Genomic DNA, 26,666 nt, shown 5'->3' with positions numbered 1-26,666 from the left:
AATGTCAGTTAGTCACCTTTAAATATATAGCGTTATATAGGTTACAGTAAAGACTGTTTCAAAGCAGCTTTACAGGGATAAACAGGAAAAGGATCAATGATGCAAACAGAGTTCAGTTCTCCTTAAAGCTGCTCTTAAAAGAAAATAGTGTCATTATTCAGCTGAAGTCATGCTGAAGTGATTCAGTTTTGTTCAATGACTGTAGAGTTCATTAATTATAAAAAAAAAAAAAAAAAAGTTAATTTCTACTAAGCAAGCCAGAGGCACCAGTGGCAAGAACCCAAACTCCATCAGGTGACAGAACGGAGAAGAAGAAGAAGAAAAACACAGGCTCAGTCGGCGGGCCAGTTCTCCTGGCCAAACAACAAACATGGTGTGGTTATGATTCCAGGCTGATTGTCGACTGATATCATTCAGAGAACTTCATTCAGCTCCTTCTGCTTGAAGATTGGAAAAGAGTAGCAAAACTCGAGAGCATGTAGATGTGGATATGAGAACTTGTACAATAAATATTCATAATTAATATTTACTAAAATTTACACTCACAACTCCAATGTGAAAACCTGTAAATTAAAAATCTGAAGTTGAATGTTGAGGTTTGCACTCGCAGACAAAAGTCACAAACCTGTAGGCTATTCTGAATTTGAAGTTGCAAGTAGTCACAAATGTGTAAAATGCATCGCCCATGAAAATTTTGCAGAACGGGTGATTGCATAATCTAACCTAAACTCTTTCTATCTGTTATCATCAGTTTGAAACGCTGAGAATAACAAGACCCAGTTCATTTGTAGGCTACAGCTGGTGCACTGACAATATAGGCTATAATTTGTATACAAATAAATCTGTGAAATGCTTATAGATCAATAAATGTTAATTTAATATCTATATATCCCATGTGTGGGTAAATTGCTAGGAATATCCAATAGATGGCAGCAATACGCTAAAGAGATTTCAGGTTTGCTTTATGAATGGAGGTTGCCAAGTCCGCGGTTTTACCGATGGTTTTGCTTAGCAATTTCGCTAGTTCTGGCAACCCTAACGAATCCAAAGGAACAACAAACCTGGAACAAACGAAAGAGCTTAAGAAAGTAGCGCGAGACACGAGTGCTGTAAATCTGACCAGTTCAAGCTAAAACTGACGCCAGATGCCGTTTATTTACAGTCTGGATGTGAGAGATGTTCCCAATTTGTAGAGTTTGGCATTATTCTGCTTCAGAATTGATGTAAGTACTACGATATGAAACGGATCACGTGCTCTGTTTTATTATTGTATAAAACCACCCTGTATTCTTACATGTAACGATATGTTTCAATCTATTTTATGTATTTTATATATAAATTCAAATTAACTTTATATATAAAGTTCTTTTCAAATTTGCCACATCTGGTCCTGTGGTCGACTGTATGATCACAACTCACACAATTCACCAATAAATACTGGGAATATTCCCATCATCCTACAAGAGAAGGACAAACTCCAGGAGTAGCAGCTGAAATCTGTGTGACTGTTAAAGATGGAGTTTATTAAAGAGGAGATTGAAGACATGAGTGATCCAGAACCATCCAGAATAAAACATGAAGATATTGATGAACAAATAGGTTGGTGTCCATTCTTGATTCTTCATTATTTAAGCTTGGTAAAAAAAAAAAAAAAATCCCTATCAGTAATTTAAACTGATTTAGTGGCTGTAAAATAATGCACAATGTAAGGGTGATAAATAATGTCTAAATGATCTTAACCTTGAATAATAACAATTGTCATCAACATTTTGATTGCATTAAAGGTTGTATCAGCGATTTCAGGCCCAAAAAGGCCCAAACATAAATGATCACATTCATCTAATCTTTCCTAACGATCCGCTAGCTACCCGCCCCATAAGCATGCCGTCAGAAAAACGCGTCTCTCTAGGCAGCCTAGGCTCTGAGATCTGCACACAAAAACAATTGGTTTCACCAACCACTCAAAACCAAAATAAATAGTGTTCCAACCAATCGCAGACAGGGGTGGGTGTTGTGAGGTTTTCGCGTGCAGCCGTCATAGGCAGCCGTGCACGAGCGCAAAACCTTACAACACCCTCACCCTGTCAGTGATTGGTTAGAACACTATTTATTTTGGTTTTGAGTGGTTGGTAAAACCAACTGTTTTTGCGTGCAGATCTCAGAGCCTAGGCTGCCTACAGAGACGCGTTTTTTTGACGGCCTGCTTATGGGGCGGGCAGTTAGCGGATCGTTAGGAAAGATTAGATGAATGTGATCATTTATGTTTGGTCCTTTTTTGGGCCTGAAATCGCTGATACAACCTTTAATAAGCAAATGACAGAGGTATCCTTTGCCACAACAAATATCTGGTACATTATACAGATGCTGATAATGCTTTCTGCTAATAAATCTGGTTTACATGAATTTTCACATTTGTTCTCCATGAACCGATTCTGAATTAATATGTTTATTTCAGACCAGATGGAAACAATGGAGCAAAGACACAAACTGGATGAAGTGGATGAAAAACATTGTAACTTAAAAACTCTACGAAAAAAAGCCAAAAAGCTGCACGTCTGCTCTCAGTGTGGAAAGAGTTACACATATATATCTGGACTCAAAAAACATATGTGTTTTCCCTCTGGAGAGAAACCATTTAACTGTGATCAGTGTGGAAAAGATTTTAGTTCATCATCAAATCTAAAACAACACCTGACAGTTCATTCAGGTGAGAAGCCTTATGTGTGTTCTCTCTGTGGAAAGAGTTTTACAAGGCTGGATCATTGTAAACAGCACCAGAAAACACATACTGAAGTGAGAGATCATGTGTGTTGTGACTGTGGGAAGAGCTTTACTAGAGCGGACTATCTGAAACAGCATCAACGAATTCATACTGGAGAAAAACCCTACAAGTGCTCATATTGTGACAAGAGTTTCACTCAGTCTGGAGCCCTGAAAAAACATGAGGTAGTTCATACTGAAGAGAAGCCGTACAAATGTACTCAGTGTGAGAAGAGTTACAAAAGTAAAGTTGTTCTTGATAATCATCTGCGTGTTCACACTGGAGAAAAGCCATTTAACTGTGATCATTGTGGTAAAGGTTTTTACGTATCCTCAAATTTAAAAGAACACCTGAAAAAACATACAAATGAGAGGCATTATGTGTGTTCTTTTTGTGGAAAGAGTTTTACATGGCTGAACTCTCTTAAACAGCACCAGAAAATACACACCGGTGAGAGAGATCATGTGTGTTGTGACTGTGGGAAGAGCTTTATTAGAGCTTCTAGTCTGAGACTGCATCAAAGAATTCATACTGGAGAAAAACCTTGCAAGTGCTCATATTGTGACAAGAGCTTCAATCACTCTTGGTCTCTGAAAGTACATGAGCGAGTTCATACTGGAGAAAGACCTTACAAGTGCTCAATTTGTAACAAGAGCTTCGCTCAGTCTGCACACCTGAAAGAGCATAATAAGCGACTTCATACTGGAGAGTAGCGCTGTACTCAGTGTGGAGAGATCTTTCTGTTTTCATCAAGCCTTCTTATTCATATACAGAAATATCATGATACGTTGTAACTTTATAAATACACAATTTAGTTTAGTTTTTAAATTTGTTGAAATGCTCTGAGAACCAAAAAGACTTATGAGTTGAAGGTTCACCAGTTCACAACTCTTACAGCAAAAGTAAAGTAATTTCCATATTTTGTTTGGCTGGGTGTTATCTAGAATGTTAATGTATTTTTGATTGTTCATGAGAAATAATATTATATACATCTTGTCTCGATTGAGCTATGATTGACTGAGAATGAATTTAGTTTCAAACACATCCTATTTACTACACAATACTGTAGTAAATAAGTTTGAGATGTACTGTATTATTAAAATAATCCCAGACAGAATGATCAGGTCTTGTATCATACAAGTATGAACAATGAAGTACCAAACCTTCAGTTCACCAGATTTGGTGGATGTAGTTAGAAAAATAATGGGAACTGTAAAATATTAAACAATAAACAAACTGAGAAATACAATGATTGTTTTCTTTATTTACATGATTAAAAATTTGTATGTATTCAATGAAAATTTTCAAAAATAAATAAATAAATGTAAGCATCTGTAAGTAGGCTATTACGATGTCTCTTCTTTTGTATGTTACTCTGTTCTGTACGTTTATATAAACGTATTGACGTAACATTCAAAAGAAGACACCATATTAAGGATGCAAAGGGTAAAGGTGCAACCATGTCTAACAGAAAAACAACCCTAATTTTAACAAGGTGAAGGTGACTAGACTGTCAAAGCCATTTTTACGATTACAACGTGTTATATACGTTACCAGTGATTTGCTTTAGAATGTGTGCGGCCCCTTTAAGAAGTCATGACATCGCGCGCATTGACTGAGCATGCGCAGAAGAGAGTTTTTCAAACATCGTTGTTGATAACTGTACGACCATGAATGAAAAGACGATTGCAGAAAGTTTTCGCGTGATGCCGTATATTTCCAGTCTGGATGTGAGCGATGTTTCATCCAGAATTAAACAAGAAGATACTGAGGAACAAACAGGTCGGTGCCTATTCTTGATTCTTCATTGTTGCTTTGGAAACTGATCTGTATAACTTAACTGATAAATGATACAGAAATGCATCTAAATGGTCATAATCATGTATGGAAGTTGTCAAAGTCAAACACATTTTAATTGTTGAGCTAAACTTTGCCACATCAAAAATCTGATACTTTGAAAATCACACAGACGGATTCCTGTTAAGTTCAAATCTATTTTTTTCAATTGGCCTAATTTAATTTCAGTTTATTAAATTTGATCAGTTGTGGCAACATTCTGTTCACTTGGGCTCAATCACAAATAATATGCGAGCCAATGGAAAAATGTAGTTTACCAAACCTGTTGCTGGTCCAATTGAACGTTAAATTGTAGTAACAATTTTATTTCTCACTGTCCCAAAAGAAAAATGTATTTTTTAAAAAAAATACATATATCCTATATACATTAAGCAGACAACAGGGTTGACATTTTATCACATTACTTTATTGACAAATCAATTCCAACACAGGATATTTGGTGAAAATACCCTACTTTAAATAAGGGTACATATGGGGTACATAACTGAATACATTCAAAAATCTAGCTGCCCCTTTGGCATAATTATATAATATTTCACTGAGTTTTAATGAATTTCCAAAGATATGCATTTGTTATTCCATTGTTAAAAGGAGGAGATCCTTCTGATATGAATAACTAGGCCTATAGGTCGGTTTCTAAACTTTGCATTCTGTCTAAGGATTTTGAATCTCTTATTAGTGAGCAGTTGTTTTCATATTTGACTGAACATGACATCTTATCACACAATCAGTCAGGTTTTAGGAAAAAGCAATGATGGTTCAAATTATATCATTGAGGCGTTTGATAGAAGCCATTATTGTGTTTCACTTTTTATTTGATTTGTCAAAGGCTTTCAACACCGTTGATTTCAGTAAACCGAAAACTAGACTGAGACTAACTGGATTGTCAAATCATACAATTTCTTGGTTTGAAAGCTATTTATTGGACAGGACACAGTGTGTGCGAATGGAAGGCCATTCATCCACACCTTTAAAGATTATGAGGGGTGTTCCTCAGGGGTCGGTTCTGGGGCCATTACTTTTTATCATTTATATTAATAATCTTGATCTCAATATTAGTAAGGTCAATCTTAAATTTTATGCCGATGACACCGTGATTTTTTGTAGTGCAACCAAATTAGTACACCAAGCTTTGTCTTTTCTACAGTGTGCTTTTGATGTTGTGCAACAAAGGCTTTGTGACCTAAACCTGACTTTGAACGTGACCAAAACTAAAGCAATGTTATTTTCACGATCAAAGAAACAAGTTGGCAAATCAACTATCACTTAAATCCTTACAGGGTATTATAATAGAGGTTGTGACAGAATATAAACATCTGGGTTTAATATTTGATGATTCCTTATCATTTAAATCCCATGTTAATCAATTAAGGACTAAATTAAAAATAAAGCTGGGATTTTATTATAGAAATAAATCATGTTTTTCATTTGAGACTCGTTTCGGCCACTTTTATGCCAGTCATTATGTAAATCGGCAACTACTAGGCCTAAACTTTTAAGCTCTTTGCATACATTGTATCATTGTGCACTTAGGTTTACTAAATTGTAACAATACTCATCACTGGGATCTGTACAACAGAATTGTTTGGTCATCATTATCTATACGCAGATGTAAACAATTGGTACCTGTTTATTTATAAATCAATTTTGGGTTTATTGCCTCCATATCTTTCCCAACACAAACCTGTGGGAGTTTATTCTTTGCGCTCACAGGATTTGTACACCCTCTCCGTTCCACTCGCCCAAACTGAATTTGGAAAACAAGCTTTTCGGTATGCGGCACTAAAAACTTGCAAAATAAAATAAAACCTAACATTAATGACAGAAGTTCCCCTGCATCACAGAAGTTATTTAATCATATAATGAGAATGAGACTTGTGTCAGTCGATGTAGATTTTGCTTTATCGTTTATTTTGTGGTATGTAAATAAATATCCAGATTCAGATATCCAGACACAAGCGATTAAAAAAAATGAATGGATGAATAATAAAATCCCAAGCTTGACGTGTTTGATATTAAAAGGCAATATCTATTAGGCACTGTCTTTAGCGGTCACATATCAAACAAATTACATCTCAGAAGTCGATCAAACAGTATTTTAGACATGTATGACATGAGGTACAACAAATTCCTTGTGTGTTTGCACACACTTGGCGAGTGAAGCTCTTTCTGATTCTGGAAATAAAACTAGGGCTGGGAAATGATTAATCGCGATTAATCGCATCCAAAATAAAAGTTTGTGTTCACATAATATTTGTGTGTGTACTGTGCATAATTATTTTGTATATATAAATACACACACATGCAAGTAAATATTTAAGAAAAATTTGTTATTTATATATAAAATATTTCTATTTATTAATAATACAAATTATATATAATATATATACAGTATATTTAAGCAAATATTTCTTAAATCTATACATGCATGTGTGTGTATTTATATATATACAAAATAATTATGGACAGTACACACACATATATTATGTGAACACAAACTTTTATTTTGGATGCGATTAATCGCGATTAATCATTTCCCAGCCCTAAATAAAACTATAGGCTACCATCAGATACTTATGTGGTAACCGGAAAAACACGACCATGAAACCAATGGCTTTCGCATCGGAGGAACCTTTTCATAGTTCCTAGAACTATTTGCGGAAGTTCCAGTTTTTTGATGCGTCCGCACCGCAGGAACTAGGAATGATTTAAGTTCTAGGAACTACATTTGGACGGACTAATTTAGCTCCTACTTCAGAGTCGGGTCGAAACCAGCACTATAGGAACTATCAGTGACGTTGATATACGCTGATTGGCCGAACGCACACGAAACGCCAGCACCTGCCATTTAAAAAAAAGGCTGTGTAAACAATGGTATAAACACACAGATTATATCTTATGTATTTAAAATAACACTACAAACATGGACAACAGTGATAGATGGGCCTCTCAACCTTTACGCTGAGGAGAAAATCCAACACATCTTTGAGGGAACCAAGAGAAACATAATTATGTATTTCTGCTCCGCTAGCAACACTGGACATCAACCAAACGGCATACGCTAATACTTTTTCATATGCTGTCTACCTTCTATGTATAACAGTTCTATCTAATACCGTATTAGACAGGACTGTTAGACATTTTGTAAACAATTAAACACGAAGATTGCGAGCATCATGTGCTCATTCTTTGGCGTTCTCAGTGTCATCAAAATAAAAAGTCAGCAACAGGACAACAAGCGCGGCTTATGTATAAGTAAGTAAACTTTATTACCTATCACAGATAGAAATCACTATCAGAGTTCTACTGGCGTTGCAAATGCAAACAGGAAAATATTCCTAGGGAACCATTAGTTCTCAGGGAACCATCCTGGTGGCTCGTTCCTAGACCTACCCGGTGCGAAAGCCCCTGATGAATGCATGAACTCGTGATTGAATGTCTTTTAAACTTTATACTAGATCCTAAAGCAAAACTTTGAAGAATAATTTCAGTGCTCAATACTCACCTTAGCATCTTGAAAACTTGTGACGATGAATATCTGTATTGTGTTGGGAGTGATGTTTGTTTCGGTTTTCTGGATTGGCTCCGCTTGCTCTCTCCCGCACATCCGCATTTAAATTCTCCATTTTAACGGTTTTCTTCATGCAAATTTTGCATGCATATACAGTTTTTTTGGATGTAGGACTTTAAATATGTTTAAATATGTTCGGTGAATATAAATGTTTAATTTTAAAGGATTAGTTCACTTCAGAAATAAAATTTCGTAATAATTTAGTTTAAGATGTTTATGTCTTTCTTTCTGCAGTCGAAAAGAAATTAAGATTTTTGCTAAAAACATTCCAGGATTTTTCTCCATATAATGGACTTCAATGACGACCAACGGTTTGAAGGTTCAAATGTAAATCTAAGGGGCTGTTTACACCTGGCCATGCATTTTCTCAGATCGGATAGCTGATTTATCAAAACGATTCCATTTACACTAATTGAAGTTAGATCTGTGTCTGTCAAGAAGAGATGCCTAAATGAGAACACTAGTGTACTATTTATGAAGGCCATATCCCAAAGACCGAGCATAATCTGCTGACTCGGTTGATTCTCTCCTTGATTCTTTTAACTCGAAGGTTAAAAATGTAATTGATGATATTGCTCCTGTGAAAGTCAGGAAGAATGGTAAACAAAAAGCACCTTGGAGAAACTCAACAGCAGTGCAAATTATGAAAAGACAATGCAGAAAATCAGAGCGCATGTGGCGAAAGACAAAACTTGTAATCCACTATAACATCTATAGAGACACCATTCGTGCTTTCAATATGGAACTAGGCAAAGCTAGACAGACTTTCTTCTCCAATATCATAAACAGAAACCTAAATAATACTCGAAATCTCTTCGCTACTGTCGACAGACTAACAAATCCCCCAAGCCAGATTCCCAGTGAAATGCTCTCCGACAGCAAGTGTAGTGAGTTTGCTACCTTTTTCTCTGAGAAAATCAATAATATTAGAAAGGTGATCAGCACATCCTTGAGTTGCGCTGGGGTCAGTCAGATCAGACTACAACCTGAGAAAGTAGTTACTATGTCTGATTTTGAAGAAATTGATGGCAAAATTCTGAAAGAAACCGTTCAGCACCTTAAAACATCAACCTGCGCTCTTGACACACTTCCCACATCTTTTTTTGAAAGTGTGTTAGACTGTTTAGAAGCAGATCTCCTAGAAGTGGTAAATGCCTCACTTTTCTATGGAAGTTTTCCAAACTCCCTTAAAACTGCTGTTGTCAAACCCCTCCTGAAAAAGAGCAATCTGGATAAGACCATATTAAGCAACTATAGACCGATCTCAAATCTTCCTTTCACAGGCAAAATCATTGAAAAAGTTGTCTTCAACCAGCTGAACAAATTCTTAAACTCAAATGGATACTTTGATAATTTTCAATCTGGCTTCCGATCGCATCACAGCACAGAGACGGCGCTCATTAAGATAATAAACGATATTCGCTTAAATACAGATTCAGGCAAATTATCAGTGCGGGTTCTACTCGACCTCAGTGCTGCATTTGACACCGTCGATCACAAAATACTTCTAGACAGGCTGGAAAACTGGGTGGGGTTTTCTGGGACAGTTCTAAAATGGTTCAGGTCATACTGGGAGAGGTTATTATGTGAGTATAGGTGACCATAAGTCTAAATGGACGCCCATGACATGCGGAGTCCCTCAAGGCTCAATTCTTGCGCCACTCCTGTTCAACCTGTACATGCTCCCAATGAGCCAAATAATGAGAAAGAACCAAATCTCTTACCACAGCTATGCGGACGACACACAGATCTACTTAGCCCTATCGCCTAATGATTACAGCCCCATTGACTCTCTGCTTCAATGCATTGATGAAGTCAACAGCTGGATGTGCCAAAACTTTCTACAGTTAAACAAAGACAAAACTGAAATCATTGTGTTTGGAAACAAAGATGAAGTTCTCAAGGTGGATGCATACCTTCACTCTAGGGGTCAAACAACTAAAAATCAGGTCAAGAATCTTGGTGTGTCTTTAGAGTCAGACCTTAGTTTCAGTAGTCATGTCAAAGCAATAACTAAATCAGCATACTATCATCTGAAAAATATTGCAAGAATTAGATGCTTTGTTTCCAGTCAAGACTTAGAAAAACTAGTGCATGCTTTCATCACCAGCAGGGTGGATTATTGTAATGGACTCCTCACTGGCCTTCCCAAAAAGACCATAAGACATTTGCAGCTCATACAGAACGCTGCCGCCAGGATTCTTAGCAGAACCAGAAAATATGAACACATCACACCAGTCCTCAGGTCTTTACACTGGCTCCCAGTTACTTATAGGATTGATTTTAAAGTATTATTACTAGTATATAAATCATTCAATGGCCTAGGACCTCAATACATTGCAGATATGCTCACGGAATACAAACCCAACAGATTACTCAGATCACTAGGATCATATCAGCTAGAAATACCAAGAGTTCACTCTAAGCAAGGAGAGTCCGCTTTTAGCTATTATGCCAGCCACAGCTGGAACCAGCTTCCAGAGGAGATCAGATGTGCTCCTACATTAGTCACATTCAAATCCAGACTTAAAACACATCTGTTTAACTTTGCATTTAATGAATGAGCGCTGTGTCACTGTTTGTCCGACTGTTTATACTGTGTCTTATTTTAGTCTTTATTCTAAACTGTTTTAATTATTTTTAGTTCTTTCTCGTTTCTTTATTTTAAACTGTTTTGTATATTCTTATTTCTTCTGATTATTTTTAATAGTATGTAAAGCACTTTGAATTACCATTGTGTATGAAATGTGCTATATAAATAAACTTGCCTTGCCTTGCCTTGGTCACATAAATGTGTTTTTGCGAAACGGATTTAAATCCGATCTTCAATTCCCGTGCTATATGCAGATTTAATGGAGTGCACGTCACCGAAAGCAACAGATATGAGCTGCATTTTTTTGATCATCAGCTAAAATTTAAAAATCTAAGACCGAAATAAGAGAGAGCAGTAACAGCCCGGGTAAGATCATTGGTTTCTCTACTTTAAATGATGATGATTGTGTATTAAGCATCTGCGACTTACTTTCACTTTGATTTGCGATAGTTTGCACGTTGGCTTGATGAATAGATACTCAGCTTCTCATCTGCGGCGATGCGTGTTCCAGTAGCGTCGTCATATCTGGCTATAACATTAGATATAGCCTATAACACGCTCTCACGCGTTTATTTTTTAGCATTTTTGGGAGGAGTACAATTTACATATGTGGTTTCAACAACCAGATGCATTTACACTTGTCCAGTTTCGTCTGGAATGCGTCTCAGACCTCCTCCTGAAGTGGTTTGAGCGATCGGATTCAAATCCGTCTCGAATGCGTTTCGGAGGGCATTTACACCTGGTCTTTTCACGATTGGATATGTATCCGATCAAAAACGCATGAAGTGGCCAGGTGTAAACGGCCCCTAAATGCAGCTTCAAGACTCGACACGTTCCCAGCCGAGGAATAAGGGTCTTATCTAGTGAAACAATAGGTAATTTTCTAAAAAAAAAAAAATGTTATATACTTTTTAACCACAAATGCTCGTCTTGCAGAACTCTGCGATGCGCCACACATTACGTAATCACGTTGGAAAGATCACATGGTGTGACGTATGCAGATGTACCGCCGTAGGGCGAAAAACTCCCAGATAAGTTTCACCTCCAACTTCAAAATCTTCTGACATCGTTGGTTTTCATTATTATTATTTTTTTTACAGGACATTTGACTTAGTCTTTGCATGTGTGCTTTGTAAATATTGGATGGTACTTTTGTCTAAATTACGATTGACCTTTCCAACGTGATTACGTAATGCGGGGTGTATTTAACCTTTATTTTTACTTAAATTAGTGTAGTGTACCTAGTGTATTTTTACTTTCCAACTTAAAGTACATAAGTGAAGACCTTAAGCTATGATTAGTACAATGCATCTTTTTGCATGGGGATAATTATTTGGAAGTCATTTTTGAAAAAAATGTTACATTGTAAGTGTTCACTTAAATTTTCATATTTATCCTCCTTGAACTAATTCTGACTACTTTATATGTTTATTTTAGACCAGATGGAAGTGACGGAGCAAAAACACAAACTGAATGAAGTGGAGGAGAAACATGTCTTGAAATCTCAAGGAAAAAAAGCCAAAAAGCTGCACTCCTGCTCACAGTGTGGAAAGACTTTCCAAAATGAAGGAATCCTTAACAGACACATGAGAATTCACACTGGAGAGAAACCGTATACATGCCCTCACTGTGGAAAGAGTTTCACTGGTGAATCAGGTCTCGTTTATCATCTGCATGTTCACTCTGGAGTGAAACCATTTAACTGTGATCAGTGTGGAAAAGATTTTATTTCATCATCAAATCTAAAAACACACCTGAAAGTTCATTCAGGTGAGAAGCCTTATGAGTGTTCTCTTTGTGGAAAGGGATTTTCTCGACTGGACTGTCTTAAACTACACCAGAAAACACATAATGAAGTGAGAGATCATGTGTGTTCGGACTGTGGGAAGAGCTATGTTACAACTGGTGAACTGAAACGGCACCAAAGAATTCATACTGGAGAGAAGCCGTACCACTGTACTCAGTGTGGAGAGAGTTTCAGATGTACTAAAGCTCTCAGGACTCATCAACATGGTCACTCTGGCGAAAAGCCATTTAACTGTAATCAGTGTGGTAAAACATTTATTTCATTGTCATATCTCAAAAAACACCTAACTGTTCATACAGGTGTTAAGCGTCACGTGTGTTCTCTCTGTGGAAAGAGTTATTCAAGGCTGGACACTTTTAAACAGCACCAGAAAAAACATGATGAAGTGAGAGATTGTGTGTGTTTGGACTGTGGGAAGAGCTTTACTAAATCTAGTCATCTAAAACTGCACCAAAGAATTCATACTGGAGAAAGATATTACATGTGCTCAGTTTGTGACAAAACTTTCACTCGATCAGGATCTTTAAAAATACATGGGCGAGTTCATAGTGAAGAGAAGCCGTACCACTGTATTCAGTGTGAGAAGAGTTTCAAACATTTATCAAGCCTTCACACTCATATGAAAAAATGTAGCAAGTGAGCAACTTTCGTTTTCATGTCAAATACATTCAAGTAAATGTGTGACGAGTTTTGCCAGTCAACAACTCTTAACGTCCTTGCACACTGAGTCCGAAATTTTCATATTCTTTTTTTCATATTCGTCATCTTAAAAATTCGGTGGCTCTGAATTGTCCAAAACTCCTCTCAAAATGCTTGCTACGGATGCGAAAAACGCAGAAAATCGAACCCGATCCAATTTTTTTTTATGATGGACGAAAGTTTCGGAGGCTGTGTGTCTGACTCAGGAATTTGAATTCATGTCTTACTTGAATTAGATATATTCAAGTCATTTAATTATTTACTAAATACTGTACTAGATTGTGTTCTGAAAGTTCAATTAATTATGAGAGATAAAACAGAAACATCTTGTCTTGATTGAATTATGTATTGAACACAGAGAATGAGTTATATAGTTAATCCCATGAATAAGTTTAAACATTCTATATTAATACTGCGATGAATATGTTTGGGATCTACAGTATTATTGTCAATCAAATTATCAGATCTTGTATCATACAAAGTGGATGGGGTTCATTTTTATCCTTTATTGTTGAATGCTGAAGAACAATAAAGAACCAAATCTTCAGTTCACCAGATCTGGTGGATGTATACAGTAAAAAATAACAGAAGCTGTAAAATATTGAACAATAAACTAACTGTTGATCCATTTGCAATTATTTACTGGTCAATTGGGCAAATCTGTGATGAGGTGTATGATGTAGGAACAATACAAGCAAGTATGATACAAACAATCAACAAGCAAGAGTGCATTTTCCCAAATATCAGCACCAGCCCCACTGGCCATCGGGAGCACTGGTGAATCATCAGGGACATGGAGACTAATTTGGCCCGCTCCCCTATGTTGTTGTTTTTTAAGCTGCCTGTTTACCAACATTCTTCAAAATATCTTCTTTTGTGTTCAGCAGAAGAAAGAAACTAATACAGGTTTGGAACAACTTGAGTGTGAGTAAATAATGAGAACATTTTCATTTTTGGGTGAACTGTCCCTTTAATACTACTGTTTTCATTTGGAGTGGACTTTTTATTATAGAGTCTGTTTCTACTGTTTTCATATTTTAGAACTGTGCAATTTGCGTGATTTATAAAATGTCCCGTTTAATGTCTTTTAAAACTGTATGTATTCATATGCTTTCATCTGGCACAGTATATAAAGGCAATAAACATTTAAATCTTAATCCTGGATTTTTTGTTTGTTTACTATGGGGTCATAACCAATCTTATGAAGTGGCATGAAGAACTGTTAAGGTGATGATACACAGGGCAACTTTTTGAGCAATATTTCTAGGCAATGTTGGCGTCAACGGGTAACCAGATGAGACACAGGGCCCACGACCGATCTAAGTTATCCAGATAGAAATGTATTGCCCATTTTCAATGGGAAAGTGCCCAAGAAACAATCGACCGGCAAGATTGCCCAGCAACATTGCTCAAAAAAGTTGCCCTGTGTATCATCACCTTTAGAGGCTCTTTTTGTATTGTGAATTGATAAGTCATGATCTCAAGAGACGTAGTCAAAAACTGATTAGGATTTGGGGGTTTGATCAAATTTGGGATGATGGATTGGAAATAATATTGTCCTGGATAAAGAATAAACATTATAATATTAAACATTAGAAAGTTCAAACATCTTTATCCAAGCTGAACTATGAGGTGACACCATAGGCGTAATTTGCGGGTGGGGCGGGTGGGACATGTCCCCACCACTTTTTGCTAAAGTCGATATTGTCCCCACCACTTTTGAAACATCTCGCGGCACGAATGTACCAATACAAACAAATAAATAAATAAAACATCTCCAGTTAACTAGCAGAGCATTCATTTAGTTCGTTTGTTAAATAAGAGGCGATCTAGCGCTGAAATGTGTTGTTTCTGAAATCAAGTGATCAGGTGCTCTTGTCTCACTGTCTCAAAGAGCATGCACAAAGTCCAAATTAAAACAATTCCCCATCATAAGTACACATTGATGGCCTAAGACACGAAACGAGCGGTTTGTGTGAGAAAACGAACAGTATTTATATCGTTTTTATCTCTTGAAAACAGCACACGTCCAAATTATCTGACGGCGCGGGCGGGTATAGATATATACATAGATGTCGCCTTGGCTACTGCAGTTAATTGGAACGAAACCGTAGCCAAGGCGACATCTATGTATATCTATACCCGCCTGCGCTGTCAGATCATTTGGACGTGTGCTGTTTTCAAGAGATAACAACGATATAAATACTGTTCGTTTTCTCACACAAACCGCTCGTTTCGTGTCTTAGGCCATCAATGTGTACTTACGATGGGGAATTGTTTAATTTGGACGATGGGGAATTGTTTTAATTTGGACTCTGTGCATGCTCTTTGAGACAGTATCCATAGACCTGCATGAAATGACTGACAGACAAGAACGGTTTGACCTAAAAATATCAAAATTGAAACTACTGCGGAAAAAAGACACCTACATCTTGGATGCCCTTGAGGTAAGCTAAAACATATCAAAAATTTATTTTCAAAGTGAACTATCCCTTTAAACGACAAATTAAACCCAATCTCAATGTAGGGGAGCGCGGGGTTGTAACATACTGTTTTAAATACGTCTACACATGCCAGCATGACGAAACTTGGTGTATTTACTAGTTTACATATCAACACTATATAGAGAAAAATTGCGCCAAAATTATTATTTTTTTGGAAGATATCCATAGACATTTATTAAACCATAGCAAAAGTAAATTTCTTAAGTTAATTTTTCATCTCTAATTTTTGTGTTTATTTAAAATTAGACAAATCTGATATTATTTTAATCTCCAATATGTTATTTAACAGTTGAGATAGCTCTTTAATGCTTCGCTTTCTGGCAGAAGAATCTAGAAGGGTTTAAATCCCAGTTGTGCAGGTGGGGGCATGTTGTCACACTGCGTTACAATGTGCCCCTATTAGAAATATGCTATTATATTCTATACTTTTATTAATTCTATTGAGAAAACACGAGAAAAAGGTGAATAAAGACTGAGAGTCAATATTCAGAAATGACTAATTATTTATTTGTTTTGAGCTATGTTGTATAGCTGTGTTTTCCTGTGTTCGTAAAACTCCAAAATGAGTTTATATTTAATTATTAAAAAATGCCATTATTTTATATGAAAAAGTTAATAATTGTATTTTATTTAGAAAATATTTTAGTTTGTCTTGTATATTCTTTTATTAGATCAGATAACATTTTAAGCTGTTATATGGTCATGTTACAATGTGCCCCTCACATGTTACAATGTACCCCACCTATGGGGCATGTTGTCACATTTCACTTCCATTCTTTCAGGGTATATCAAGAAAAAAGTATATACTGTAATAAACTGTAATATACTGTAAATAACTGTTAATAAAACAAAACCACATAATTGTTCTAAACATGTGGAAAAAAATACTCTGAACCATAAGTAGATTTACACAAACTGAGAAAGTCAAAAAGTGTTACTCTGTGCCCCGCTCTCCCCTACTATTTTAATCAATTGCTGGACATCGTAATGTTATTGTACATACATCTGATTTATGATTTAGCATTGTGTTAACTAAATGCTTATAGATCAATAAAATCCCAGTGGGCAATTTATGTTGAAAATACATCAAATTGATGTCAAAATCAATCCATGACATTGGTTTGATGTAAAATGATTGTCAATATTGACCTGCATACATAAACCAATTTCAGCGTGGGTATTAATTTTCTCTTTTCACCTAATTACCACTTGAAGACATTGCCTTTCAAACTGACCTTAAAATGATCTTGATCAAGTCTTGACTAACTTTTGACATCAAATATCAAGGTGCCCACTGCCACTGGGATGTTAATTTAAAATCTATATGTCCCATGTGTGGGTAAATTGCTTGGAATATCCAATAGATGGCAGCAATACGCTAAAGAGTTTTCAGGTTTGCTTTACAAATGGAGGTTGCCAAGTCCGCGGTTTTACCGATGGTTTTGCGTAGCAATTTCGCTAGTTCTGGCAACCCTAACGAATCCAAAGGAACAACAAACCTGGAACAAACGAAAGAGCAGAAGAATGAAGCGCGAGACACGAGTGCTGTAAATCTGACCAGTTCAAGCTAAAACTGACGCCAGATGCCGTTTATTTACAGTCTGGATGTGAGAGATGTTCCCAATTTGTAGAGTTTGGCATTATTCTGGTTCAGAATTGATGTAAGTACTACGATATAAAACGTATCACGTGCTCTGGTTTGGTAATGGTCTATAATACCATACAAAAAGACCATGTATTCTAACATCTAATAGATAAGTTTCAATGTAATTCAAGTATTTTCTTCATTCACTAAATTCACTAAGTTTTTTTCAAATTTGCTAGATCTGGTCCTGTGGGCGACGGTATGATCACAAACAATTAACCAATAAATACTGGGAATATTCCCATCATCCTACAAGAGAAGGACAAACTCCAGGAGTAGCAGCTGAAATCTGTGTTACTGTTAAAGATGGAGTTTATTAAAGAGGAGATTGAAGACATGAGTGATCCAGAACCATCAGGAATAAAACATGAAGATACTGAGGAACAAATAGGTTGGTGTCCATTCTTGATTCTTCATTATTTAAGTTTGGTGACATTTTTCCCCCCAGCAGTAATTTAAACTGATTTAGTGGCTGGAAAACAATGCACAATGTAGGGGTGATAAATAATGTCTAAATGATCTTAACCTTGAATAATAGCAATTGTCATCAACATTTTGATTACATTAAAGCGTAACTCTCGCCAAAATGCAACCTATAGGGTCTTTTTTGTTAATCTACCTGAGGCAAACTTTCGTTTAAAAGCATAATTAGGATGGAAACGTCACTTTTAAGTTTGACCGTATTTTCGTTTTCGGTCAAATTGCCTTTTGAATGAGGGTGCTATACAGAGATGTGTATAGTAACGAAGTAGAACTACTTCACTACTGTACAAGTACTAAAAGGCTGTATCTGTACTTTACTAGACAGGGCGATATGGCCAAAAAAAAATATCACGATAAATTTTTTATATCAGTCGATATCGATAATTATCACGATAAAGTCAAATCATTATTTCTTTCAAGTTTAAAGGCAGATTTTTGCTCCTAAGTGAAAGTTGTAGACACCAGAGCGTTAATTGTGGTTTTAAACTACTCTTTATTAGTCAGAACATATCAGGACTAACACTTGCCAAACTGGTGAACATTTCACAAATCTGAGGTAGAACATTCAAACATTTGTCATTTTTCCTTAACAAAATAAATATATTTATTGGACAATTTCTTAGTTTCTGCATGTGCTCTTTTTTTTTTTTTTGGTAAAATGTAATATTCTGACTGTTTGAGTTTTATTAAACTTAACCATTGGTCATCCAGTATCATGCATGCATTTAGATCATAAACCTCAGATGAAACCAGGCATACTCTGTAGCACCTTACTATCATGGCAAAATGTAACTATGATTTCTATGGTATTTGTATGAAAAACAGTAGCCTATACATTATTAAATACTATAATTATATTCCATTAGTCCTTTAATACATCGTCTACATTAATAATATAATACAATTCAGTATATCCCACATTTCATGGTGCAGTTAATGTTAACGTTACTAGGCTAATGTGCAGTAAATCCATGGTAAATTATGGGAATTTGTAGACGGAAAAGCCTTCTGACTGTATCGTTGCACACAGTGTTTCTCCTGTTTGTCAGCGCTGTTTCATCTGCCTTTAAACTGGTTTAAATCACTGAGACACTTGTGTTCCTCGCTAAATTCAAGCACTTCTCACTGGATTTCGTGACCGAGACCGATGAGAGTAAACAGTAGACAGAAGGTATATAAACTGGACACAGCGACCCCATTGGATTCAACGGAGACAAGTGAAGTCAATTAGAAGCAATAACTTCCTGATGGTCGAGCGTACTGCGCAGACTCAAACTGAGCTTGACGACGTAGATGTGACGTGAGCAACCCGTCTGTCTTCTAGTAGTTGTGCCAAGAGAAATCTGAATCATTCCCTTACGAAACTTGCAGAGATGGAGAGTGTGAGTAGCCTGGTTTTACCAGACTCTCGTACATTTCATTTGTACAGAGAGTCTGGAATCTCTCCATTGAGAAACGTTTACTTCCTTGTAGGCGGGTTCTCTGTTAAAGTTCAAAACTATTGGATCTGCCCAGAGTCACTCAGGATCTGCCATAGCCAATCGCTAACGTGTGGTCGTGACGTATGTCATGCGCCGAAACCGGCCGGTAACATTTACAAATTCTAAATGTATATTTGACACTAAGGACAGTGATGTATTCAGTCAACTGTCGAAGCTGGGTCTAATCATTAACAATACGCCGCTGCGGTCGTTTCGGATCTGCCGCAAATGCTGTACAATGATCACCAGGCTACTGCGCGATACGGAAACAACTTTTCTGCCTCCTTCACTTGGTCCTCCATTAGTGCAACAAGAGGGGAGACGACAACAACTATTGGCTTTGCATCCCTATCGTTCCCCTTAGCTAACTCATTCACCACTAGAACTGCCATGGCGGTCATTTTGACCGTTTTGAATTTTATATCTGCAATGTTGAAAAAATAAATACAATCCTGCTGGTACCTGACTTTTCCTAAAAGTGTCTGTATTTTCATTTAAAATGTTTTTCATATAAATTACCTATGTAAATTACACATAAAGCAAAAAAAAAAAAAAGAACATATTTACCTATTTCGGCCATAAACGGTCATATTGACCGCACCGAATTTCGCGGTATTATACCAATATACGCAACAATAAAATGTGGTAAAAAATACACTAACATATTCAACAACAAATCATTTAAATTTAATGATATTCAGAACAGAACAAGAATGAAAAAATAACTAAAGCCAAAATGAAATGCTTTATAAGCGAAAGTGAAAGTAAGCGGCGTTGGGCTCACGTAACTCTCTAATTAGAATCAAAATGTTTCAACATTTGCGATGTATTTGGATGCTAAATTATTCTTTATCATAGGCTTTGAACTTCACTCACGTTCCAATATCGACGGAAAAAATCATCCTCTTCACACGTATAAAATGGTACGAATTGTAGCCTACTAGTACTGAGAAACAGAGCAGTGGAATTTTTATATGTTAGGTTGACTATTTTATTATTATATTTTATTATGGCTATAATGAACAGGCTGCAATGCTGGAAGATGCTGTGTGTGTGTGTGTGTGTGTGTGTGTGTGTGTCGGCGGGCGCGATCGAACAGTGGAAACATGAAAACATAGGCTACTCTCCGTCATTTTGTTCAGGGCATCTACGAATATTATTTATTTATAAATAATAATTAAACTTGTTTAAATGTACAGTTTGGTGTTTTGTTTTTAAAAGACATCCTAATACAATAAATGTATTAATCTCTCAATTGGGGATTTATCATTAAAGATATAGAGTTTTGAATAGCGATCAAAATGACCGCTTGCGGCAGTTCTAGTAGTTATGGAATTCTGGCACTTAGCTGGAAAATCAAACTTTTCCCGAACCCCGGGGGGAGGAGGGCCACAACATCATGGCCACCAACAAAACTTGGCAAACATTGTTCTTGCTCCGGCTTTAACTTCTGTATATTCGGCAGTTTTGCAACAACGGACCGAATAGCTTTTCTCACATCTTTCTCCGGTGCCATTACTCCAACTCAAACTGACGCACTACATCTACGTCATCGTTCTCAGCCACTCCCTCTGTTCGCTGATTGGTCCTACAAAAAATTGATTTCTGGAAACCTAAGAATATACAGCAGTCCCAGACGTAGTACTGAAGGAAAATGAAATTGAGCGGAAGTACGGAGGAGGGCGGAGCCAGGCTAGAGTGTGAGTAGGAGGCGTCCATGATCTAGGAGCAGGGGTAACTTTTGCTAAGTATTCTGATTAATTACTTTGTCATTTTTCCTCCATGTCCCCCCGAATGCCCACGAGCTTCTCCTCCTGTCCATACGGTAATCTCTCTACTGTGCGACAGAGAGTCGCATGGTTATGACGCAATCGTTAGCCTATTTTTATAAAAACTGCTTCTACAGGGCCATACCGTAATCTAGTAATGGAGCCTTTTATACATTTTCGTGTTTCTTTAGAAATAAATAATGGACAAATGGAGTCTTTAAACGCCTCAGATGTAAAGTTATTCGCTGTCAAAGCGACACCAAAATTAATGGGAGTCAATGGGATGCTAACAGCAGGTGGGGGTCTGCTAGCCAATGGCGGCGCCCGGGGGTACCTTCAAAATAATATGAAACCCTGCCCCCCTGGAGTAAACGCATCTGCTCTAGTGAGCTCGCTCTGCCGTTTGGACTTTGAGCCGAGCGGATAAATGGTCCGTGTGGCGCGCTGTTCAAATGAGTTTTGTTACGCTTTTGGCGCATAAACATTATCGAACATTTATCGACCTCTTGATATCGTTTTATCGAGAAAAAAATCGCGATAATTATCGGTATTGTTTTATCGCCCAGCCCTAGCTCCAGACTAGTTTTCCACTGATTGCACTGGTGCTACCAACTTTCTCAGTTGGTCGCACCAGCATATGATTTGGTCGCGCCTTTTTTTTTGTTGCTACATACCCATGGGATTAATCAATACATGATGATGAATAGTGGTCTTAATCTGCATACCCTAGTTTTGCACTGATGTAAAAAGACTGACAGTGACACAAGACCTCATGTTAGCAAAATGTTTAAATCTTTTAACTCTCAAAAAACTATTAAAAAAAACATGTATGTTCTTAAATGTTTGATTATAATTTTTCTGTCTTTACATAGGGATGAGAATTGATAAGATTTTATCAATAATAATGCCACTGACGATTTAACGATTCTTTAACGATTCTCTTATCGATTCTTGATAGCACTGTGTGGAAAAATGTAGTCGTGCTTTTCAAAAAAACTTTTTCTGCATTCTGTTCTGCAATATATAAAAGCATTTATCTAACTTGGCGACATTACACATTGAATGAAGTATCAGTAAAACTAAACTTTGTTTGTAATGACTATTTTGACTTTCCTTTATGTCGGAAGGGAGGGGAGGAGGGAGGTGACGGGATGAGGAGGAGGGAGGGTCTAGCTAGCCTCCGTTTTGTTTGACAACAATTCGAATGTCAACAAGAAGTTACGACTCCCGGGATCGCTTAGAGCACCTTTAAAGGCTATGGTCAAAGGTTCTGAGTTCGAATCCGCACTCGTATAGTTTTTTTTTTTCTCATCAAAACCAGTTATGTTCATCAGTGGTTGTATATCAAGCAGGGACACGTTTGTGTGCATTATGTTTTATGATTTCACCAGAACGAATAGAGAGTATCCGCAACTGATTGAAGCGCGCGTCCGAGTGAAGACAGAGCGGCGTGTGCGCGAGCCACACGAGAAAACACTGTATCTGCGGCCGCGCCACTGATCGCAGCGGCAACGAGCACTTTGATCACTTGATTTAAAAAACACATTTCAGCGCTTGAACGTCTCTTATTTAAAAAACTAACTAAATTAATGCTCTGCCAGTTAACTTGTTTTATTTATTTGCTGAAGTGGTACATTCCTGCTAGCCTGGCTCCACCCTCCTGCGTACTTCCGCTCAATTTTATTTCCCTTCAGTACTACGTCTGGGATTGTGGTGTATTCTTTGGTTTTCTCCGATCATTTTTTTGGCGGTCCAATCATCGAACAGAGGGAGTGGCTGAGAACGATGACATTGATGTCATGCGTTAGTTTGAGTCGTAGTTCAGTAATGGTAACGGAGAAAGATGTGAGCGAAGCCATTCGGTCCGTTGTGGCAACACTGCCGAATATCCAGAAGTTAAAGCCGGAGCAAGAACAATCTTTGCTGAGTTTTGTTGGTGGCCATGATGTTGTGTCCCTCCTCCCCACGGGGTTCGTCACGACCATACGTTAGCGATTGGTTATGACAGATCCAGAGTGACTCTGGGCAGATCCAATAGTTTTAAACTTCAACAGAGTACCCGCCTACAAGGAAGTTAACGCTTGTCAATGGAGAGAGGCCAGACTTTCTATACAAATGAAATGTACGAGAGTCTGGTAGAACCAGGCTACATTTGTCAGCAGCCATGTCACCCTGTAGCCCAAAACTGGTTGCCCACTGAAGCTAAGCAGGGCTGAGCCTGGTTAGTACCTGGATGGAAGACCTTCTGGGAAAACCAGGTTGCTGCTGGAAGAGGTGTTAGTGAGGCCAGTAGGGGGCGCTCACCCTGTCGTCTGTGTGGGTCCTAATGCCCCAGTGTAGTGACGGGGACACTATACTGTCAAAGAGCACCGTCCTTCGGATGAGACGTAAAACCGAGGTCCTGACACTCCGATGCAATACTATGCATCCTGATAAAGTTCCCTTGGCCTTTGGAATTAAAATAGCCCCACATCATCACATAGCGTTCACCATACCTAGAGATTGGCATGGTTTTATTTCAGTTAGCCTAATAGCTGGTTTGATTTGCATTGAGAGATGATCTTATGGAAAGTACTCCATGCCAATCTCTAGGTGATGCATAGTATCCTGGATCCATGAAGTAACTGGCCTTTAAAAATAAAAATCTGCCTGCCTCTATGGGAATTTAACATAGGGGTGTACTCACTTATGCACCCTGTATTTTAAGGAAGAACATGTATTTATTTATGATACATTATTCATTCACAAAGAAAATTTGTGTCCTTAAAGGTTGGATTTTTCCAATTTTTTTTAATTAAGGCATTAATTTCAATTTCCAAAAGATGATTTTTTATTCCTCTTTTTAGTCAACTTTAGCATGGGTGTCTAAACTTATGCATAGCACTGTATTATTAGAGTTTAAGAGATATATAGTCATATTCTGATTATTGTTTAGTTTATGTTTGGTAATGTATATCAGTGCTTAAAAAGGAATGTGTATGCATATGTTTCCTCTATTCATTTGTATTTTGTTTCTCTCTTTATAGAAGCCACACTTACATTCAGAATAAACAGAATAAGAACTGTCTATCAGCTCTTTATTTCATACTCTGGAATATTTGGCCTTAAGTGGTGTTCTGGCCGACACACCTGAGTGAACCCGGTGATAAACACAGAATTAGCACCCAGACTGAGCGTATAACCATTATCTCCACTACACCTAGTGTTTTAAAAATAGCAATTTTTGATGCTATCATAGTCGTGCCCCTATAGCACCCTCATTCAAAAGGCAATTTGACCGAAAACGAAAATACGGTCAAACTTAAAAGTGACATTTCCATCCTAATTATGCTTTTAAACGAAAGTTTGCCTCGGGTAGATTAACAAAAAGACCCTAGGTTGCATTTTGGCAAGAGTTACGCTTTAATAAGCAAATGACAGAGGTATCCTTTGCCACAACAAATATCTGGTACATTATACAGATGCTGATCTCTTTTGCTTTCTGCTAATAAATCAGGTTCACATGAATTTTCACATTTATTCTCCATGACCGATTCTGACTTAATATGTTTATTTCAGACCAGATGGAAACGATGGAGCAAAGACACAAACTGGATGAAGTGGATGAAAAACATTGTAACTTAAAAACTCTACGAAAAAAAGTAAAAAAGCTGCACGTCTGCTCTCAGTGTGGAAAGAGTTACACATATATATCTGGACTCAAAAAACATCTGTGTTTTCCCTCTGGAAGGAAACCATTTAACTGTGATCAGTGTGGAAAAGATTTTAGTGCACCATCACATCTAAAACTACACCTGAAAGTTCATTCAGATGAGAAGCCTTATGTGTGTTCTCTCTGTGGAAAGAGTTTTACACGGCTGGATCATTGTAAACAGCATCAGAAAACACATGATAAAGTGAGAGATCATGTGTGTAATGACTGTGGGAAGAGCTTTACAACAGCTGCCTATCTGAAACTGCACCAAAGAATTCATACTGGAGAAAAACCTTACAAGTGCTCAAATTGTGACAAGAGTTTCACTCATTCTGGAAGCCTAAAATTACATGAGCGATTTCATACTGGAGAGAAGCCGTACAAATGTACTCAGTGTGAGAAGAGTTTTAAAACTAAATTTGTTCTCGATAATCATCTGCGTGTTCACACTGGAGAAAAGCCATTCAACTGTGATCATTGTGGTAAAAGTTTTAATGTATCCACGACTTTAAAAAAACACCTGAGAAAACATACAAATGAGAAGCCTTATGTGTGTTCTTTTTGTGGAAAGAGTTTTACATGGCTGACCTCTCTTAAACTGCACCAGAAAATACACACCGGTGAGAGAGATCATGTGTGTTGTGACTGTGGGAAGAGCTTTATTAGAGCATTTAGTCTGAGACTGCATCAAAGAATTCATACTGGAGAAAAACCTTGCAAGTGCTCATATTGTGACAGGAGTTTCACTCACTCTTGGTCTCTGAAAGTACATGAGCGAGTTCATTCTGGAGAAAGACCTTACAAGTGCTCAATTTGTAACAAGAGCTTCGCTCATTCTGGATACCTGAAAGTGCATAATAAGCGAGTTCATACTGGAGAGTAGCGCTGTACTCAGTGTGGAGAGATCTTTCTGTTTTCATCAAGCCTTCTTATTCATATACAAAAATATCATGATGTGTTGTAAGTTTAATAACTTTAATTTTCATTGTAAATATACAATTTAGTTTAGTTTTTGAATTTGTTGAAATGCTCTGAGAGCTATAAGGACTTATGAGTTGAAGGTTCGCCAGTTAAAGGGATAGTTCTCCCAAAATTAAAATACTGTCAGTAATTACTCTCCCTCATGTTGTTCCAACCCCGTAAGACTTTCGTTCATCTTCAGAACACAAATGAAGATATTTTTGATTCAATCTGAGAGCTGTCTCACTCCTTCTAGGCTGCTAGGTAACTGATATGCCATCCCAGCGAAGTTAGTAAAGACATTGTTAAAATAGTCATAGTGACTACAGTGGCTCAACCTTAAAGGAACACGCCGACTTTTGAGGACTTTAGTTTATTCACCGTATCCCCCAGAGTTACATAAGTCCATACATACCCTTTTTCATGTCTGTGCGTGCTGTAACTCTGTCTGACGCACCCACCGCTAGCCTAGCTTAGCACAAAGACTGGAGGTAAACGGCTCCAGCTAGCATACTGCTCCCAATAAGTGACAAAATAACGCCAACATTTTCCTATTTACATGTTGTGATTTGTATATTCACATTGTGTACAAATAACAAAGTCACATGAGACACAGACATCTTCTAGTGATTTGTATATTCACATTGTGTACAAATAACAAAGACATAGACATCTTCTAACCGTACACATTCTGGGAACTATATTGTCAGAAGGTGAAGCACTGCTACTTCTGTGGAGTGATTTACTCCAACTCTGAGAGAACTCTCTGCTCCTCACCACAGGGCTTCTCAGGCACTGCGAGCAAATCACTCCGCCCAAGTAGCAGTGCTTCGCCTTCTGAG

General features: G+C 37.3%; 3 protein-coding genes across 4 annotated transcripts; all 3 read left to right on the top strand.

The window, feature by feature from the left end:
- Positions 1-989: 989 nt before the first annotated feature.
- On the top strand, positions 990-4,096 carry LOC308693520 (uncharacterized protein). Of its 2 annotated transcripts, none has more exons than XM_081370444.1 (3): positions 990-1,223; positions 1,465-1,599; positions 2,456-4,002. In XM_081370444.1, exons 2-3 carry the CDS (start codon positions 1,515-1,517, stop codon positions 3,472-3,474), a joined length of 1,104 nt encoding a protein of 367 aa, XP_081226570.1. In that variant the 5' UTR covers positions 990-1,223; positions 1,465-1,514; the 3' UTR covers positions 3,475-4,002. The 2 variants fall into 2 exon arrangements, 1 of the variants encoding a protein (XP_081226570.1); XR_014030463.1 differs by having other exon boundaries at positions 1,038-1,223; positions 1,364-1,599; positions 2,456-4,096.
- A 299-nt stretch (positions 4,097-4,395) lies between these two features.
- Positions 4,396-14,443, top strand: LOC308693354 (uncharacterized protein). Its single transcript, XM_081370206.1, has 2 exons — positions 4,396-4,543; positions 12,220-14,443. The coding sequence occupies exons 1-2, from the start codon at positions 4,432-4,434 to the stop codon at positions 13,227-13,229; spliced, it is 1,122 nt and encodes a 373-aa protein (XP_081226332.1). The 5' UTR covers positions 4,396-4,431; the 3' UTR covers positions 13,230-14,443.
- Positions 14,444-15,453: 1,010 nt separating this feature from the next.
- LOC308693385 (uncharacterized protein) lies at positions 15,454-25,819 on the top strand. The gene is made up of 3 exons (XM_081370265.1): positions 15,454-15,735; positions 17,617-17,828; positions 24,729-25,819. The coding sequence occupies exons 2-3, from the start codon at positions 17,744-17,746 to the stop codon at positions 25,745-25,747; spliced, it is 1,104 nt and encodes a 367-aa protein (XP_081226391.1). The 5' UTR covers positions 15,454-15,735; positions 17,617-17,743; the 3' UTR covers positions 25,748-25,819.
- Positions 25,820-26,666: the final 847 nt, after the last annotated feature.

Source organism: Scardinius erythrophthalmus, assembly GCF_964197995.2.
Source record: "Scardinius erythrophthalmus genome assembly, chromosome: 7".
In the NCBI taxonomy this organism is placed as follows: domain Eukaryota; kingdom Metazoa; phylum Chordata; class Actinopteri; order Cypriniformes; family Leuciscidae; genus Scardinius; species Scardinius erythrophthalmus.
Note: the sequence above shows the minus strand (reverse complement) of the source record. Positions and strands in the feature narration are given on the sequence as shown.

What these genes read in the sequence shown, in the direction of transcription:
- LOC308693520 (XM_081370444.1), top strand. Translation starts at nt 1,515, where the DNA reads ATGGAGTTTATTAAAGAGGAGATTGAAGACATGAGTGATCCAGAACCA. An exon ending in AGATATTGATGAACAAATAG is followed by an intron (nt 1,600 to 2,455) that starts GTTGGTGTCCAT and finishes TGTTTATTTCAG; the next exon opens with ACCAGATGGAAACAATGGAG.
- LOC308693354 (XM_081370206.1), top strand. Translation starts at nt 4,432, where the DNA reads ATGAATGAAAAGACGATTGCAGAAAGTTTTCGCGTGATGCCGTATATT. An exon ending in AGATACTGAGGAACAAACAG is followed by an intron (nt 4,544 to 12,219) that starts GTCGGTGCCTAT and finishes TGTTTATTTTAG; the next exon opens with ACCAGATGGAAGTGACGGAG.
- LOC308693385 (XM_081370265.1), top strand. Translation starts at nt 17,744, where the DNA reads ATGGAGTTTATTAAAGAGGAGATTGAAGACATGAGTGATCCAGAACCA. An exon ending in AGATACTGAGGAACAAATAG is followed by an intron (nt 17,829 to 24,728) that starts GTTGGTGTCCAT and finishes TGTTTATTTCAG; the next exon opens with ACCAGATGGAAACGATGGAG.